We start from the raw sequence: 18,946 nt of genomic DNA, 5'->3' as shown, positions 1-18,946 counted from the left end.
GTATTTTTAGTAGAGACGGGGTTTCACTGTGGTCTCGATCTCCTGACCTTGTGATCCGCCCGCCTCGGCCTCCCAAAGTGCTGGGATTACAGGCGTGAGCCACCGCGCCCGGCCAGCACAACTAATTTCTAAACACCAAAGCCATATCTGCCACCAGCAGGTGAAAAGGAGCAGGCTGTTTAGTGGTCCTGGAATCTGGGGTCTAGACTCTAATTCAAACTACATCTTTTTGGAGTCACTGTAGCAATAAGATACTTTTTGAGGTTTTCATAAGCTGTTGGGAACAGGAAAGCTAAAGTTCCATTGATTACCCCCCTATTTTTTTTTTTTTAACCAATATCATTTTTCAATTTAAACAGGAGTATTTCCTGTCTCGGGCAGAGAAAAATCTATTGATTCACATGGACCTAAAGCATGTGAATGGATATGCTTTAGGTCCATGTGAATCAATATGTATTTTTTGATCTTTAAAATCTTAGGTCCATGTGAATCATGTTAGCAAAGATTTACACTTTTAAATTGTGGACAAACATGCCTTAAACAGAGCTTTGGGAAAAATACACAGTTCATATTTTTGGGGCGGTATGAGGGACAGGAAATCCTAAGTTCTTGTAGACATTTATAATAGAATTTGCCTTTATTAGACAACGTAAGTTAATGAGTTAATGGCAATAAAGGGATGTAAAACTGGCATTAAAGCTGGAATGTGAGGTGGGTGAACAGAGATGACCAGGGAGGCTCACTTGTTCCTTGAGCTGATTCACTTTCTCTTGAAGAAGCCTTTTCACTAGTTTCAGTTTCTGTTCAACTTCTATCATTCGTTCTTCCATGACAGTTACCAGTTGTTCCTGGTTTCCCTGAAGGGAAGAAAAGTATATTATTCGAAAATCATGTCACACTGAAAACAAAACATTGGTTTATTTTCCCCACAAGATGCCTAAAGAAAAGACAGCAGATGTTTTGCCTTTGTAACAGGAAGGATGGATTCTCATGAAATGAGAGTTTTGAGCCCTGCATGGATTGCACAGGTCAGAAAAGTAACTCTATCAGAGAAAGAATCAGATTTAAAATACAAAAGAATCTTACCTGTGTTACCATCATCCCCCTGATATAAAGCAAAATTCTTAAAACCCAGAATTTAATACCTGTGTGTACTTCTAGTAAAATGGAAATCCAAAGTAACTTAAAAGATAGTTATCAACTTCCCATCTGTGATTTGGGACTTTGCAATGTTGTGGGCCTCTCAATACCAAAACAAGCACGGAATAGATTCAGGGTTTCCCAACATTTCCAATAGCTTGCAATATGCATGTCTGTTTTTCCTTTGGTGTGGCTGATAACTGTGAGGGTGGTTTTCTTTCTTCATAATAATCAGCCTCTTCCTGCCAATTTTTCTAGTCATCTGTTTCCCACTTGTAAACATGAAGCACACACCTGGATTGGAGGATGAGTTTACTACCAGAGCAGACTGAAAATTAAAAATCTCCTCACACAACAGTGATGGGTTAAGGAGTAAGTGGGTTTTGGAGAGGAGAGAGGCCTAGAATGCAACCCCCATCCCTCTGCAGTCCACCCAAATGTCCCTATAAGGAATTGCAAATTTCATAAAGGTGTTAACAGCTGATGGTAGTTAAGAAATACTTTAAAAGACATGCAGAATGACCAAACATGAGTGAAAGGCTACCATCTGTTTGGATACTAAGTAATAACACTTAATCATAAAAGAAACCCTAAATCATTGTAGTAACTATCCTGAGGATAAAAACTGTAATAGGCAAAGGTCTAATGCAGGAAGTAAGTTACAAAAAATTGGGCCTGGAGGAAATCTAGCTTTTAAAAAGGCCTATATTTTAAAAAATAGCTTTTTAAAGTTCAAACATATAAATATAAAATGTCTGATGTCTATTTGCCCAACAACAAAGCAAAACAAAAAAACTTAAGAGATAATTCAAAGAAGAGTTGGCAAAAGAGTAGAAAAACAGGAAAAACAAAGGCAGTCATATACTTAAAATTTATTTTATTGTTTCATCAAAAATTTCCTGTCAAAAACATTTATACATCTTATATAAAACAGTATAAATACCCCTGATTTTCTTCAAATTCCATATATAAAAGTGTAGTACCTTTTGTTAAAAATAGTTACAACATATGGAATGAGAAAATATATAGACTACATCCTTTCAAGAATCTTAAATCCACACTCTTTAAAGGGTATAAATAAAATGATTTGTAACAAGTTGATGTTTGTGAATTTGATTCACAAGATCTGTCATTTCTACATAAATAAATAAGAGACATAATACTGCAAAGGTTTAACAGTAAAAATAATAATTTAAAAGAGCACTTAATTCCAACACAGCTTATGTCTCTGTGCGTGGTGTGTGTGCATGGGTGGGTGTGTGCATCTGTCTGCCATGGTAAGAAATGCCATCGATAGCAGCCCAGTTTTCACAGGTGCCCAATCCTTCTGTAGGAATCTGCATGCACTGCTCGCTGCTCCGGTAGCAAGGCCTAGAGAAAGAAGGCAAGTGGTACACTTCACCCTCATGTCAGGAGGAGTTTTTAGGGGGAGTCTAAATTCACACATTTCTAATGCAAACAATGGTTAAAAGCATACACATTAACACTACACAGGCAAGCAAAGCAACACAAAATGCAGAAGAGATCACATCACTCCACACACAGAAACGTGCAGATTTAACAATATTCTGTATTCTTAAAATTAGTGTCAGCTCAGCAGCGGGAAGTGAGCCTGCAGTAGCATTCTGGTGGGAGTAATAAGCAGTCCACCCTGTCATCTGGTTGGAGGATTTTTTTTCTTTCAAAAATCTTAGTGTTTGTCTAATCCTGAAGGAATTGGAGGAAAAGGATATTTTTTTTTAACATTGGTGGGTGGATTGGAAACAGCAGGCTTTGAAAATAGTGTGTACGAGAGCAATGAGTAGAATCCTGGAGGATCATTTGGTCAGAAGGTCCACTAAAAACCAAGATCAAAGTTTTGTAGTTCAATTATATACTGGAGAGTTAAAGCATCTAACACTCTACCATCACAATTTAAGAACTTTAATATTGGGAAGTTGAAGAAGTGTGTATAAAGCTTCCAAAAACAGATTTTAAAGCTCATAAGACAAAGACCTTCTGAAGTGTATTAGAAATACAGCATAGGTATGGATGTAGAGGGAAAAGTTTATTAGAACTGACAAGTGGTAGGAGTACTTAGTAATTAAGCATAGATGGATACTAGTAGAAGAAACAGAACTGTTCCTATGTAGAGTTCCAGGGCTAATGTGACTTTGCAAAGTCACGCTGAGGGGATTCAAATAAGAGATGGGAAATTCCTTATCAAGCAAGGTATCTGAGAGGCAAGGTATCTGAACACACAAGCACATGCAAACCAGGAAGCATTAACGTAGAATTCCACAAAGAAGGACTTTCTGTTTTATTGCTAATTCTGAATTAACTAAATGGGCAAGCCCCAAGAGTTAAGAAACTTCTGAGAAAGGATGACGAATGAGGCACTACAGAGAAATAACTATGAATACTTGAAAATCTAAGTAATATAAGATTGGATGTGGTGGTGAGCTGGGATCATGCTAATGCAAACAATGAGAAGACTTTTATTTTCTTAAATAGTTTTATGAACTATGTCAACTAGAAAGATGTCACTGACTACATACTCTATTTGTTGTGAAAAGTCCTCACTTGTGATTTTCATGGGATGCAGCAGGCTGCAGGGCTCCGGTACCGGGAAGCTCAGTATACTTTGTTAATAGGGCATATCCTAGCCACATTTAAATTTTGTAATATTTTTGGCATGGGATGGGAACCTTAGGCCAATTGCACACTATGTTTAAGTGATCCTGATACTTCATTGTCTATTACAAATGGGCAAAGGAGACCCAGAACACTAAATGACTCAGCTTAGAAGCTGAGAATTCAAAAGTAGCACTGCACAGCCCAAAAAACAGCACTGCAGTTCTGTGGATTTGTCATACAGGTGAAATATAACTCTCTGAAAGAAGATTTAGGGTTGTGATTTTGTTTTGTTTTTTAAATTTAAGAGATGGAGTCTTGCTATGATGCCCAGGCTGGAGGACAGTGGCTATTCACAGGCATGATCGTAGCTCACTGCAGCCTTAAACCTCTGGCCTCAAGTGATCCTCCCGTCTCAGCCTCCCAAGTAGCTGGGACTACAGGTGTGTGCCATCAGATTTAGGTTCTTTCTCTCCACCTTTGAACTGGTATAACTTTCAAATAAACAGGTAAAATTAACAGGTGATTAACAGGTGATCTACTACTAGAGAAGAGAGCGCTTCACACCTGTGGTGTGTTGGTTTCGGAGGTCCTGTTTTCAAGTTCCTCCTGCAGGTGCTGGTTTATCCTTTCTGCCTGCAGCAGCTGGTGTTGAAGCTGCAGAAACTGCTCCCTGGGTACCATCGGACAGGCTTGCTGCTGGAGCAGCTGCAAATCCCAAGCATGAGGGGACGGGCTAGGCATCGCAGTGAACCTCAGGTGCTGCATCTGAAGGACAAGGGCAAAATCCTGGTCAGTTGAGTCCCTTCAATCCCAGAGCTGCCCTTGATGGTGTCAGGCAGTGAGGAATGAAGACTATGAATTCATTAATAACCTCAGATCCACTGAAACTTGGAAACAGGACAGTATATGGGCCTGAGGAAATGAGAAAAGCTATTTCACTTAGCAGAGAATATGCTTAATAAGTAGCCTTTCTTAAAAGTTTTAGGCTTAAAAAAAAAGCCCTTCCCAACTCTGGAGTGATATTAAGGGCATGATGTACATAATGCATCTGAATTCTATTTCATTCTTTCTTACACTGGAAAAATTACCTCCCCCCTTTTAAAAACTGGGGTTGGAGAAAGTGGTTATGCTTTAGGGTTTTACCGCTTTACTTACCATTCATAAAGATTCTTAAATGTTCAATGACTACATTTTTTTCCAACCCCAAGTTAGCAATTTTTTTTGAAGAACCTCATCTTGCATCTAAAATTATTTTAACCTACCTTTAGTTTATCAATATGTAGTTATACCCTTAGATTAAACAGCACAAGACAGACAATTCTGGGGCATAAAGCAATAATATCCTAGAACATCTGGGAACTGGAGAACATGGAGTGGAAGAATTCAAGACAATGAGGAAATGTGTACCAACATGCCAGTCAAAGTGGGGGAGAGGAAAGGGAGGAGGATGCACGGCATTTTGGCCAGTGAGGCAGGCCACCTCACATCTATAAATATGCAGAGCATGCAACAAACATGACCAAGTACTAAATTCAAGAAGCGGCACCTCCAGGCTTGTGAGAAAGGTGGAAAAGAACCTCTAAGACTTGGCTATAACTAAATGTTACCATGAAATGTCAGAGCCACTATCCATTTCCTTATATCTAAATTTCTAGGTGGGGACAGGGGCACTGCCCACTTTGAGATACTTCTAGTTGTAGATTCAGAAAATCACTTTATTTTTATGATTAAAATTATGGAGAATTATCCCATAATTTTATATCAGTGGGATAATTTTCTTCATACATAATGCTTTAAATACTGAGGAAAAGTTTGATGTAAACAGACACACCATTAAAACAAAATGAATACTGGCTCTTAGCTTAAGTACTTATTAACTGTTATAATCAATAGAAATGATAACATGAGCAAGGGGTTTAATGAGATGGCTCCATGCTACGAAAGTTCATTGTAAGAGAATGTTCTACCTTCACACACTATCTCAGGCAGAGAACTGCACCCTTCTCTGCTACTTCCAACCACTGAGTTCTAGGTACAGGTTAGCCACAGACAAAACAAAAAGAAGAGAAAATTACAGGAGTTATAAAAAGAGAAAAGTATGAGTTATAAAAAGAGAAAGAACAGTACTAATTAGGTCTATTATACATGAATAAGAGCATATGAAAGACCAACATTTACATTTTTCTGTATATAAATTTTACAGACATTAAAATGTCCTACAATTCTAATTCTGCAAGTGCATCTTCACTTACTGTATCCTATTTGTGCCCCTCCCAATATAATGATGTAGAAGATTCCAGGTCCGGGCCAGGTGCAGTGGTCCACACCTGTAATCCCAACACTTTGGGAGGCCAAGGTGGGTGGATCACTTGAGGTCAGGAGTTCAAGACCAGCCTGGCCAACATGGTGAAACCCCATCTCTACTAAAAGTACGAAAATTAGCCAGGCGTGGTGGCACGTTGCCTTTGGTCCCAGCTACTCGGGAGGCTGAGACAGGAGAATTGCTTGAACCTGGGAAGCAGAGATTGCAGTGAGCCAAGATCACACGAATGTACTTCAGCCTAGGTGACAGAGTGAGATTCCGTCTCCAAAAAAAAAAAAAAAAAAAAAAAAATGCCGGGTGTGGTGGCTCACGCCTGTAATCCCAGCACTTTGTGGGGCCAAGGTGGGTGGATCATGAGGTCAGGAGATGGAGACCATCCTGGCAACTTGGTAAAACCCTGTCTCTACTAAAAATACAACCGGGAATGGTGGTGGGCGCCTATAATTCCAGCTACTTGGGAGGCTGAGGCAGGAAAATTGCTTGAATCTGGGAAGCGTAGGTTGCAATGAGCTGAAATCGTGCCACTGCATTCCCACCTGGTGACAGAGCCAGATTCTGTTTAAAAATAAATAAAAAAGATTATTCCAGGTCCAGTATGGAACGGATCTGACGTTAAAATCTCTTGCCACTTCGAGATGCAGAAAGAAGTATAAACTATAAACCATTTTTGTTAAGTGTCTGAAATGTTGGCTATCAGAGAGGTACACAACAGACTCGAGAACTGCTGATACAGTCTGTAACCCTTCTGTTGAATGTTCAAAACGAATTTATTGAACCGCTCACATTGAAAAAGTCCTGAAGTAGGAGTCAAATTCTAGCCCTAATTTTCCCTTTTCCTAGTCTAGTGACCTGTGATCTTTAATTACAGTGGGGGGATGTGTTATATTAGAACCGTGGCTGTTAAACTAGTATACAGAGATGAGGAGCGACTACTTCCCTCAAGGGAGTGAACATGTCAGATCAGAACCATGAAGACAGCTTTGCTCAAATCCCGATTCCAGAGATTCTGATGCAGAAACCTGTCCCTGCCCAGCCCAGCCCACCACGTGGTACATTGCTCCAATCAGGTGAGAATCCCTGCCAGAGTGAGAAGGAATGTACCTATCCCTCAGGTGAGCTGGGACACACTGTACACCCCCCAAATTAACCTGCTCTATAGATATCACACTATAAATAAAAATCCAATTTGTAGGGCTGGAGAGGGGGAATGGTTAATGCTTAATAGCTACAGCTTCTGTTTGGTGTGATGAACAGGTTTTGGAAGTAGTGGTAATGGTTGTAGGATGTTGTGAATTTAATGAATGCCACTGAATTGTACATTTTTAAATGGTTAAAATGGCAAATTCTATGTTAGTTATCACAGGTTAAAAATTAATATACTAAAAACCATTGAATTGTACACCTGAAATATGTGAACTACATAGTATGTGAATTATACCTAAATAACACTGTTTTTGTTTGTTTTGAGATGGAGTCTTGCTCTGTCACCCAGGCTGGAATGCAGTGGTGTGATCTCGGCTCACTGCAACCTCTACCTCCTGGGTTCAAGCGATTCTCCTACCTCAGCCTCCCGAGTAGATGGGACTACAGGTGCCCGCCACCGCACCCGGCCAATAACACTGTTTTTAAAAACTCCAATCTGGAGTAATATAGGAGAGATCAGGGAACTCCCAACACTTTGGGAGGCTGAGGTGGGAGGATTGCTTGAGCCCAAGAATTAAAGGCTGCAGTGAGCTGTGATCACACCACTGTACTCTAGCCTGGGTGACAGAATCTCAAAAAAATATCCCATTTGTATAAATCTATAGTGTTTTTTTGAGATGGAGTCTTGCTCTGTCACCCAGGCTGGAGTGCGGTGGCGTGATCTTGGCTCATTGCAACCTCTGCCTCCCAGGTTCAAGCAATTCTCCTGCCTCAGCCTGCTGAGTAGCTGGGACTACAGGCGCGTGCCCCCACACCCAGCTAATTTTTGTATTTTTAGTAGAGATGGGGTTTCACCATGTTAGCCAGGTTGGTCTCGAACTCCTGACCTTGTGATCCACCTGCCTCAGCCTCCCAAAGTGCTGGAATTACAGGCATGAACCACCGCACCCAGCCAATAATTTGGTTCCATTTCCTAATGAAAGCTTCATTTGAATAAACAGGTATGAGATGTTCTTTTCAGTGTTCAAATAGAAAAATCCATGCTTTTTCCTTAGCTATTTGGCTCCAGTGTCAAGACCACTTAATTTTCCTCCTCTGTTAGCAAATATTTACTACTAGGTCAGAAAAAAACATGGGAAAATTGCTTATGATGGCTAATACTGTCAACGGGTGCCTGGTAAGACAGGGGAACAGGCGGGAGAACTGGCCTCTTGGCAGAGCCTCTGGAAAGGCTCTCCGGTGACTAAGTACACACTGCTACTTTTCAGTTTGATACTAGACAATATGGGCTTAGTTTTAGACATCTTATTCCTCAGAGTATATAATTATATTTCATGAGAAAAGCACGTCCACATCTAAGTACAGCCCACAGCTCAGTTTTGAATGCATTCATTTTATTGCTGTTAAAAAAAAAGAAAAAATGGTTTAGATTTCACTAAAGTTTCATGAATTTCCCCTTTAGCTGACAGATCAGAGAACACAAAATTGACAAACTTCACCGGTGATTTAAATGTTAGTGCTATATGTATGCCCATATTTCACATTAAAAATCAGTGCTTGGTGCTTGGTTTTTAAAAGCTACCTTTGCATGTGGCCAGCTTCATAAAAGAAAAAAATAGCTCCATTTCTTCTTTTTCCTCTTTTTTTGAGATGGAGTCCGGCTTTGTTGCCCAGGCTGGAGTGCAGTGGCGTGATCTCGGCTCACTGCAACCTCTGCCTCCCCGGTTCAAGCAGTTCTCCTGCCTCAGCCTCCTGAGTAGCTAGGATCACAGGCGCCCACCACCATGCCCAGCTAATTTTTTTGTATTTTTAGTGGAGATGGGGTTTCACCATGTTGGCCAGGCTGGTCTCGAACTCCTGACCTCAGGTGATCCACCTGCCTCAGCCTCCCAAAGTGCTGGGATTATATGCGTGAGCCTCTGTGCCTGGCCCCATTTCTTCTTATAATTCTGGATTTAAAAATATGTGTATACATAGTACTTTTTAAGAGCACAAAAAGAATTTCTACATGTTCTTCTCTGCCTTACGTAAGTCTTATAGTTCACTAAATGTTAGATTGACTAATTTCATCTACCCAAGGCATATCAATGAAATCCTTAAGAAGGATTTATACATAAGTTTGTTTTCTGAATACTTAGTTTAATTATAGGATATAACAATCTAGAAGACTGGAACCCAAAGTCCAAGCTGACAAGTTAGTTTTACAAATCCAGTTTTTTCTTTCTCTTTCTTTTTGAAACAGGGTCTCTCTCTGTTGCTCAGGCTGGAGTGCAGTGGCGTGATCTCGGCTCACTGCTACCTCCAACTCCTGTGCTCAAGCAATCCTCCTGCCTCAGCCTCTCAAGTAGCTGGGACTACAGGTATATACCACCACACCTGGCTAATTTTTGTATTTTTGTATTTTTTTTTGTAGAGACAGGGTTTCGCCATGTTGCCCAGGCTGGTCTTGAACTTCTGGACTTAAGCCATTTGACTGCCTCAGCCTCCCAAAGTGCTGAGATTACAGGTGTGAGCTACCATGCCTGGCCACAAATACATTTTCATAGTTATTGGATGTACCTCTCACAAGGCACTGCTGAGTTCTAAATGTAGTAATGAAGAATAGCAGCACTTGAAATTAAAACTTCCAAATGTTAATGCTCTCAAATTTCCCGCATATATTTCCCAACTGAAGAGGGTGCTAGAGACCAATCATGTCTATAAAATACTGCAATATAGGAGGGATCAGGGGAACTGGCATAAACACGGTGATGGCAAGAGTGCTCAGGGCCCCGTGGCTAATCAGAGAGTCCCTGCAACCTGGATTTGCAGAGGTACAGGTCTTTGCATTTTAGGTCATCATTATTACTTCCTCTGAAAAGCAGTATGGCTTCCTATGACAGTATAATTAAGCAAAGTTGTCTATAAAACTTGGTAAGACAGACCAAAGAATTCAACTTGGCAGGGTACTTAGATTTTCACAACAGGAATTCAATGCCATGTCTAGTCTCTCCCAACAAATGGCTCATTCATGGATTAAAATATTCTTCATAGCTAAGGCCATCTGCTGAGAAACTTACCTCCATGAGCTGCTCATCCAGTTTTACTTGTTTCTTTTTCAGGCCTTCATTTTCTAAATGAATTGTTTCCAATTCTTGTTCAAGGGAATTCATCTGACTGACCTATTTAAAAAAACAAAATATTCCCTTTAAACAAAAACAAAAACACTTGAGTTGCTCTATTTTGACAAATCTGTGGTTGTCAGAAATCTCAACTCTTGGAAGAAATCCAAGTTAATTCAGTGACAGAAAACAAATAATACAATTCAGTGTACTGCTTACATTTAAGTGATCTAGTTTTAATCACCTGTCCTCACAGAGAATAGATTCCTTAAGGCAGCTGGCTTTTAAACTTGGATGCCACCCACTGTAAGAAATACATTTTATCTTACAGCACAGTACATACCCCCACACATATGCACAGTACATAGGTACATATCACTGAAATATCCTTACCATGGACCATGTACTCTGATATTTTGTATATTAATAAAAAATGCTGGTTTCCATTAAGTTGATTTCATAATCCTCTACTATGGATCTGCAGTGGGAAAAATACTGTCTTAAGGCAAAGTTAAAGGCTTAAAATTGAGAGTACATAAAACCTGATTTATATAACTTTTCAATTTTAAAGATTTCATGAGTGCTTTTTATTTTTATTTTTTTTGAGATGGAGTTCACTCTGTTACCCAGGCTGGAGTGCAGTGGCACAATCTCAGCTCACTGCAACCTTCGCTTCCCAGGTTCAAGCGATTCTCCTACCTCAGCCTCCCGAGTAGCTGGGACTGCAAGTGTGCACCACTGTGCGCAGCTAATTTTTGTGTTTTTTTTAAGAGATGGGGTTTCACCATGTTGGTGAGGCTGGTCTCGAACTCCTGACCTCATGATCCACCCACCTTGGCCTCCCAAAGTGCTGGGATAACAGGCGTGAACCACTGCATCCAGCCTCACTTTTATAACTCTTACTACAGGAAGAACCTAGTGAGCTACAGGACACTAAGTCAGAATATTGCTCAGTAAAAAACATACAACACTATCTTAGAAAGCTGATTTTGCTTCTATCAAAAGGAGCTGAAGAGAACAGCAAGAATTGTGAAGCAGAAGTGTAGTCTTCCAGGTCCGTTTTAAAATTCAATATAAATTAAAAGCCTATCACAGACTTTTTTCTCCCTAATGAGCAGCTAAATGAAACCCATTTTCTTTCTGCAAAGTTTCCTTGAATGTACCTGAAATTAAATGACATTTCGGCTTTAGAGCACAACCAGACCTTCTTACTGCAAATGGTCATAACTTTCACAAAAAACAAATTTTATGAATATTTTATAATGAAGTATTTTTCTCAGATTTCTAAACAAACCATATTTTTTTAATAAAGAGGTAATAGTGAAAACTGAGTTTCAGTTTAGAAAAAGAAAACAACTCTGAGAAGTCTGGTCTAGAACTCTAACTTCATGGGACAAATTACGGAAAGCAAACTGAGTGGCACTACAGAGGGTGTGACCATGGGGTAGCCAGCCTCCAAGAGCCCCAAAGAGCCCCACCTCCGGGTATTCACACCCTTATACAGTCCCCTCCCACACTATACTAGGGTTAGTCTGCGTGACAAATACAATGCAGCAGAAATGTTGGTATGTCACTTGCAGGCTTAGATCATACAAGGGACCACAGCTTCTGTCTTGGTCTTTTGGTCTCAGTGTCTGTTTCATCACTTCTTCTGGGGGAAGCCAGATGCTATGCCCTAAGAAAAGGCCCAGGTAGTGAAGAGCTGAGGTCTCAGACAAGCAACCAGCAAAGAACAGGAGCCTCTTGCTAACAGTTGCATGAATGAGCTTGGAAAGTAGATCCTCTAGCCCCAGTGAAGCCTTCAGGCAACTGCAGGCCTGGCCAACATCTAGACTGCATCCTCATGACAGCCTTGAGTTGGACCACCCAGCTAAGCTGCTTCTGAATTCTTAACTTGTAGATAAAGACAACAAACATTGTTTTAATTTGTTACATAACAATAAAATGTACAGCCCATATTAAGATGTTTCTAATATTCGGGTGATAAATATTTTGCCAACTTATAAAGCTTCTAATACTAATAAAGATGATTAACTGCCTTCTTTAAGAAAAGTTAAATTGTTTTTCTTTTCTTTTCTTTTTTTTTTTTTTTTTGAGACAGTCTCGCTCTGTCACCCAGGCTGGAGTGCACTGGTGCAATCTTGGCTCACTGCAACCTCTGCCTCCCCGGTTCCAGCAATTCTTCTGCCTCAGCCTCCCGAGTAGCTAGGACTACAGGCACGTGCCACCACGCCCGGCGAATTTTTGTATTTTTTAGTAGAGATGGGTTTTACCATGTTGGCCAGGCTGGTCTCAAACTTCTGACCTCGTGATCTGCCCACATCGGCCTCCCAAAGTGCTGAGATTACAGGTGTGAGCCACTGCACCCAGCCAAATTGTTGTTTTTTTCAACCATTATTCAATCAAAAAGAACTATGATGCTATTTTGACAAGAGAACATCAGCATAAAGGGATATATGCCAAAATATGCCATCATAGTCATTTCCTTAGAAGTACACCTGAGAAGAAACACACTTAGGAACATATTATAGTGAGAACACAGACGCACGCCATATATTCTCAAAAACTCACCTTCCTGTTAGTAGGAGATCGTTCTTTCTGAAACTGATCACACTCTCTCTTTAAGCTCAATTTTTCTTGCTCTGTGGGTTTCATGGTACCTGATGGGTTTAGATGTTTTTGGTGCTTGGGAAGATTGGATTCCAGTTGACGGACCTAAAAAGAACAAATGTAAGAGGAAGAAATGCTAATACAATCACCCAGCCAGCAAAAACAAACATAGGGAAAGTTTTAATTCAGTACGTGAGTCCTGTTATAACTTTCTTTTTCAGTCAAGCCTGTAAATACTCGAAGCTAGCTTTTCTGGATTTCAAAAGACCCTTTCTAGGTAAGTCTGCTTAGGTCTACAAACCCAACACTGTAGGAACAAGACAGGGAAGAGGAGACTTCTGGGTCTACTAACTCTCCAGGAGTCAACAGTGTATGTGATGTGGCTGCCAGGAAAGCAGGCACAGCAGTCCCAGGTCCGTTTTTTTCTGACATGAACACTACTTTTAGGAGAGAATGGGCTGACAGTCCCATCTGCTCTTATTGGACTGTTCACATCTAAAACAGTTCTGTGAGGACATGAACCATGTCTGTCCTGCTCACCACTGCAGTGTCAGTGATAGCAGTTTCTGGCATGGAGTAGATGTTCTAAATAAATATCTGCGACTCTTCAGAGTTCCTCCTCAAAAGAGGTGTTAAGCATAGGTTAAATATCATTGGGAGACTATGCACCAGAGGTAAGGAATTCCAGCACCAAGTTGGTGGTTGGAAAAGACCTTTAAAGATGATTTTAACCTTGAAATGCTGTCTTTTAAAGGAGGCACCTTTTTCTCTTGTGAGGAGTTATTTAGACCTGCAAGATCTGAGTCTGGTTTTACCATTTTTGTACACTAGTCTTGGTGGCTGGCCAATGTGAAGAATACATGGTTCACATAATTTCCATGAGTCTACATTTTGGATATGAAGATTAAAGTCAAATATATTTTAATATAAAACTGCTGTAATATTTTATAAACATCAGGATAAAATTATATGTGAGTAAATGATAAATTACACATTCTTAATAAGTCTGCTATAGCAAGATACTCAAATCCGTACCTTAGAACCATTCCAATCATATCCAACATTCATTTTCATATCAAACTAGTCATTTTCAAACATATGCCATGATGTGCAGCTTCTCAAGTTACCTTCTCCCGGGAGTGCGTAAGCTCTGCTTTGGTGTTCTGTACCACGGTCTGGAGCCTCTCATTCTCTTGCCAAAGCAGCTGCTGTTCCTCATTCATCAGATGATCCAACTTGTCCCAGGACAGCCTTTTCTGCTGGTTATGGAGCCCTGATGGATGAGTAGCTGTTTCTGGGGCCCAGCTCTTAAGAGAATTGTAGAGTGTAAGCCTTAAAAACAAGCTATTGGGTAATTTCTGTTTTGAGACAGGTGTCATATTTACCCAATGACAGTGACTCCTAGTAAGTACCTTTCAATTGTCCCCTCAGTCTTCTAATGAAAGTATGTGTATGTATATATAAATATGAATAAAACAATATTCTTGAAGTTTGATTTTAAAAAAAGGTTTGGAGAGTCTCTGTTTAAAATGGTCTTTGTCAAAACAGCCATGCCATTTCCAATAGTGAATATGACTGAAGGGCAAGGTCCAGTTCCATAAAGGACTCAAGTGTATCGAGATTGGTGGCTTAAAAGTTGCTTCATTCTGGCCGAGCGCGGTGGCTCACGCCTGTAATCCCAGCACTTTGGGAGGCTGAGGTGGGCAGATCACAAGGTCAGGAGATCGAGACCATCCTGGCTAATAGCGTGAAACCCCATCTCTACTAAAAATACAAAAAAATTAGCCGGGCATGGTGGCGGGCACCTATTGTCCCAGCTACTCGGGAGGCTGAGGCAGCAGAATGGCGTGAACCCGGGAGGCGGAGGTTGCAGTGAGCCGAGATCGCACCACTGCACTTCACCCTGGGCAACAGAGTGAGACTCTGTCTCAAAAAAATAAATAAATAAAAATAAAAAAAGTTGCTTCATTCTTATGAAGTTATCTTTGAGCCCAGAAGATATTCATTTGATTCACAGAGGACATAAAGAGAAAGCTGAGATGCACTGCTAACTCGAAAGCTTTCACAAGCTAAACTCTACTTTCATTTTCACATATGCAATCATATCCTTTTTTTAGAATTCAAAGCACATATTGTCCATGTAATTAACATCTGAATTCAGAAATGTGCTTTCAGCTACCAAAGTGATTTTTTGGATCTTGAAAATGATTTAAAAAATAAAAAAGATAACACAAATAGATAAGCCTCTTGCCTTTTAAACCAAACATGAAAAAAAAAAAAAGGGTACAATCTCATTTTGAGAAAGTCAACCCAGAAGTAATTTCAAAAATGGAAACTTTTTTGAGACAGAGTCTCACTCTGTCACCCAGGCTGGAGTGTAGTGGCGCAATCTCAGCTCACTGCAACCTCCACCTGCCGGGCTCAAGCAATTCTTATGACTCAGCCTTCCCAGCAGCTGGGATTGGGGGGGCGTGTACTACCACACCTGGCTAATTTTTTTTTTTTTTTGAGACAAAGTCTAGCTCTGTTGCTTAGGCTTGAGTGCACTGGCACGATCTTGGCTCACTGTAACCTCTGCCTTCCAGGTTCAAGCGATTCTCCTGCCTTAGCCTCCCAAGTAGCTGGGATTACAGGCACCTGCCACCATGCCCAGCTAATTTTTGTATTTTTAGTAGAGATGGGGTTTCACCGTGTTGGGCAGGCTGGTCTTGAACTCCTGACCTTGTGATCCGTCCGCCTAGGCCTCCCAAAGTGCTGGGATTACAAGCATGAGCCACCACGCCCCGGCCATTTTTGTATTTGTAGCAGAGACAGGATTTTGCCATGTTGGTCAGGCTGGTCTTGAACTCCTGGCCTCAAGTGGTCTGCCTGCCTCGGCCTCCCAAAGTGCTGGAATTACAGGCGTGAGCCACCACGCCCAGCCCAAAACAACTATCTTAATTTTTTACAAAATTTTCACCAAGAGAATTAGTGTCTACTTTTTTTGTGGGACAAAATCTTGACATCTACCCCAAAACTGATATCTATAACATTGTTCTTAATTTATTTGCACACAGATTAGGCAGCATTGTGACTTACTAAAATGAGACACTTTCTACCACACCACCATAATGTGTCAGCCAGCTAACGCTTTAATCAGTTCTTCCTGGACTTTCTCGTGCCACAGCAACCTATCTGTAGCAATGAATTATCTCCTGAAATAATTCTAATACTATTGTTTTATGCCTTTTTAGCAGAAGTTGTACTTTTTTGCAAGTCTGCGTATATGTTCCAGATTGATTTCTTTCAATGTTTTTCTTCACTTGATTTTTTTTAAGGTCACACAAATACTTTAATCTACCATTTAACAAAATGTTTTAGTTTTGTTATTACAAAACTCAATTCAGTCATGGTCTTCTGACTTGCTCAATACAAAAAAAGACCTGTTTTATATCATTATGGTTTCATCTATATGAAGTTTAGAAAAAAGCATCCCTAAACTACAGTGGCAGAGGGTACAAAAGTGGTTCCCTTGGGGTTACCAACTAGAGGGAATGAGAGAGAGCCTGTTGGGTGCTGGAAATGTTCTGCCTTTTTATCTAAGTGATGGTTATACAAACACATACATACAGATACATAAAATATGCATATTTATATATACATGCATATACATATAATAACCAAGTTGTAGACTTAAGATGTGTATGCTTTACTGTAAATAACTTATACCTAAATAAAAAAAGAACAAATCACCTTGCCACCAGCATTCTGAAGTTGCTTATGCAAAGACATCAGTTCTTGTTTTAAAGCCTCCTTTTCCCGCTGAGTCACTCGCAGGTCAGATTTCATCTGAGACATTTGCAGGTTTACATTCTGCAGGGTGTCTTCTAAATTCTGAACCTGTATCATGAGAATGATCTTTTACCACTACACAAACTTGTGGTTTCACCTCTAGCATGTTCAGGAATGAATAAGGACAAAAGAACTTTCAGGTCCCTTTGTTTCTCTTTACTAAATCGGTAGCTCAGGGGAAACCTAGGATAGTATGTATATTTACAGGATGTTAAATTATATTTAGGACAATGATGAACTATGTCTGGAGCAAGGTATTGCTGATAGTCATCTGGTAGATTACTAAATGGTATCTTACAGAACCAATGGGTACCAACCGGTATCACAAAAGATGGTTTCACTGAATTTTGTAGAAATTATGTTTTAGCCTGAGATGTTGGACTGTAAAGGGCCCTCTTAGTTGAAAATAAAAATGTATACTTGCAGACTCCTATTCTAGGCTAGGCATGGTGGCTCACACCTGGAATGCCAGCACTTTGGGAGGCCAAGGCAGGAGGATCGCTTGAGCCCAGGAGTTTGAAACTAGTCTAGGCAAGATGGCAAGATCCCCATCTCTACAAAAATAAATAAGCCGAGTGTGGTGGCGTGCGCCTGTAGTCCCAGCTACCTGGAAGGCTGAGGTGGGAGAATCCTTTGAGCCCAGGAGTTTGAGGTGGCAGTGAGCGGTGATCCGGCCTGGGATACAAAGGGAGACCTCATCTCTTTTTTTTTTTTTTTTTTTTTTTTTTTTGGAGACAAAGTCTTGCTCTGTTGCCCGGGCTGGATGGAGTGCAGTGGCATGATCTCGGCTCACTGCAACCTCCACCTCCCGGGAGCCATTCTCCTGCCTCAGCCTCCCAAGTAGCTGGGACTACAGGCGCCCACCACCACGCCTGGCTAATTCTGTGTATTTTTAGTAGAGACGGGGTTTCACTGTTAGCCAGGATGGTCTCGATCTCCTGACCTCATGATCCTCCCGCCTCAGCCTCCCAAAGTGCTGGGATGACAGGCATGAGCCACTGCGCCCAGCTGAGACATCACCTCTTAAAGAAGAATCCTATTTTACGCTAATATCGCATATAAATTCCAATTTGAAAAATTTAAATTCATAAAAGGAATGTTGATACAGATCTTTAAAATAGGGTATACACTGCCTTAGAAGTCCTATTTATAAATTAGGAACAAGCAGTCACTTTTACGCACTATTCTGAAGCCTTCATAATTAATAAACTTTGAGGGAAATATTATTTAAATTATTATGCCACAATATATTTGAAATATTTAAATCATTTTGTCACACTACATTTACTTTTTTTTTTTTTTTTGATGGAGTCTCGCTCTGTTGTCTAGGCTGAAGTGTACTAGTGTGATCTCAGCTCACTGCAGCCTCCGCCTCCTAGGTTGAAACAATTCTCCCGCCTCAGCCTTCAGAGTAGCTGGGACTACAGGCACGTGACACCACAACTGGCTTTTAAAAAAATTTTTTAGTAGAGATGAGGTTTCACCATGTTGGTCAGGCTAGTCTCAAACTCCTGACCTCAAGTGATCTCCCCACCTCGGCCTCCCAAAGTGCTGGGATAACAGGTGTGAGCCACCACGCCCAGCCTTGCCACACTATAAACACACATCAAACATTGGTCAAATTGAATCATTTGGAACCCTCTTACGCTACTTGCACCTGGAGCATTCTTTTTCCTGGGATTTTTGGTGGAAGATCTAGGAGAATACTAACTGTGAAGATGAAACAAGAATTGTCCACATACCTTTTCCTGAGAAGCCACCAGCTGTGACTTTAAGCTCGCACTCTCATGTTCCCAGGATTTCTGTTCCTGCTTCATCGTCTCAATTCTGTGCTCTAAAAGACTTGATTTTGCCAACTGTTTCAGGAAGGGGAAAAGAGGTAAGAGGGCATTTTTGCAAACATAGCTAGCCTTAATTTATATGCCTGCACTTACACTGTCAAGAATAAGCACCATCTATTTATGTGGGGGAGCAGGGCAAGGTCAAAGGAAATGGTCTTCCTGGCTCCAAATCAAGACAAACCAAAGACTGTTTTACACGTCTAATTTTGAGGAGTTGCTTCTTTTTGGAAATTTCCTATTTTTCTTTTCTATTGCTTCATGGTTTGAGGGTGGAAGATGGTAAGCTGGAAGGCTATTAAAAATCTCAAGAGCACACCACAGGAAGAAAACACAGAATATCT

The 18,946-nt window shown here is 40.6% G+C and overlaps 1 protein-coding gene across 8 annotated transcripts in view; it reads right to left on the bottom strand.

Annotated features, from left to right (window-relative positions):
* The window catches only part of LOC105481836 (ninein), a 109,243-nt gene that overhangs the window by 5,683 nt on the left and 84,614 nt on the right, over nt 1-18,946 (bottom strand). For 2 of the 8 annotated variants that reach the window (XM_011741604.2, XM_011741610.3), the window contains 7 exons: nt 18,507-18,620; nt 16,666-16,812; nt 14,061-14,240; nt 12,895-13,038; nt 10,282-10,383; nt 4,321-4,521; nt 744-857 (listed from right to left, as the gene is read on the bottom strand). In XM_011741604.2, the coding sequence (XP_011739906.2) occupies nt 744-857; nt 4,321-4,521; nt 10,282-10,383; nt 12,895-13,038; nt 14,061-14,240; nt 16,666-16,812; nt 18,507-18,620 (1,002 nt within the window). The other 6 variants (XM_071100197.1, XM_071100198.1, XM_011741615.2 and 3 more) reach the window with 5 other exon arrangements.

Source organism: Macaca nemestrina, chromosome 7 (genome assembly GCF_043159975.1).
Source record: "Macaca nemestrina isolate mMacNem1 chromosome 7, mMacNem.hap1, whole genome shotgun sequence".
NCBI lineage: Eukaryota > Metazoa > Chordata > Mammalia > Primates > Cercopithecidae > Macaca > Macaca nemestrina.
This window is presented reverse-complemented; position numbering and strand designations above follow the sequence as displayed.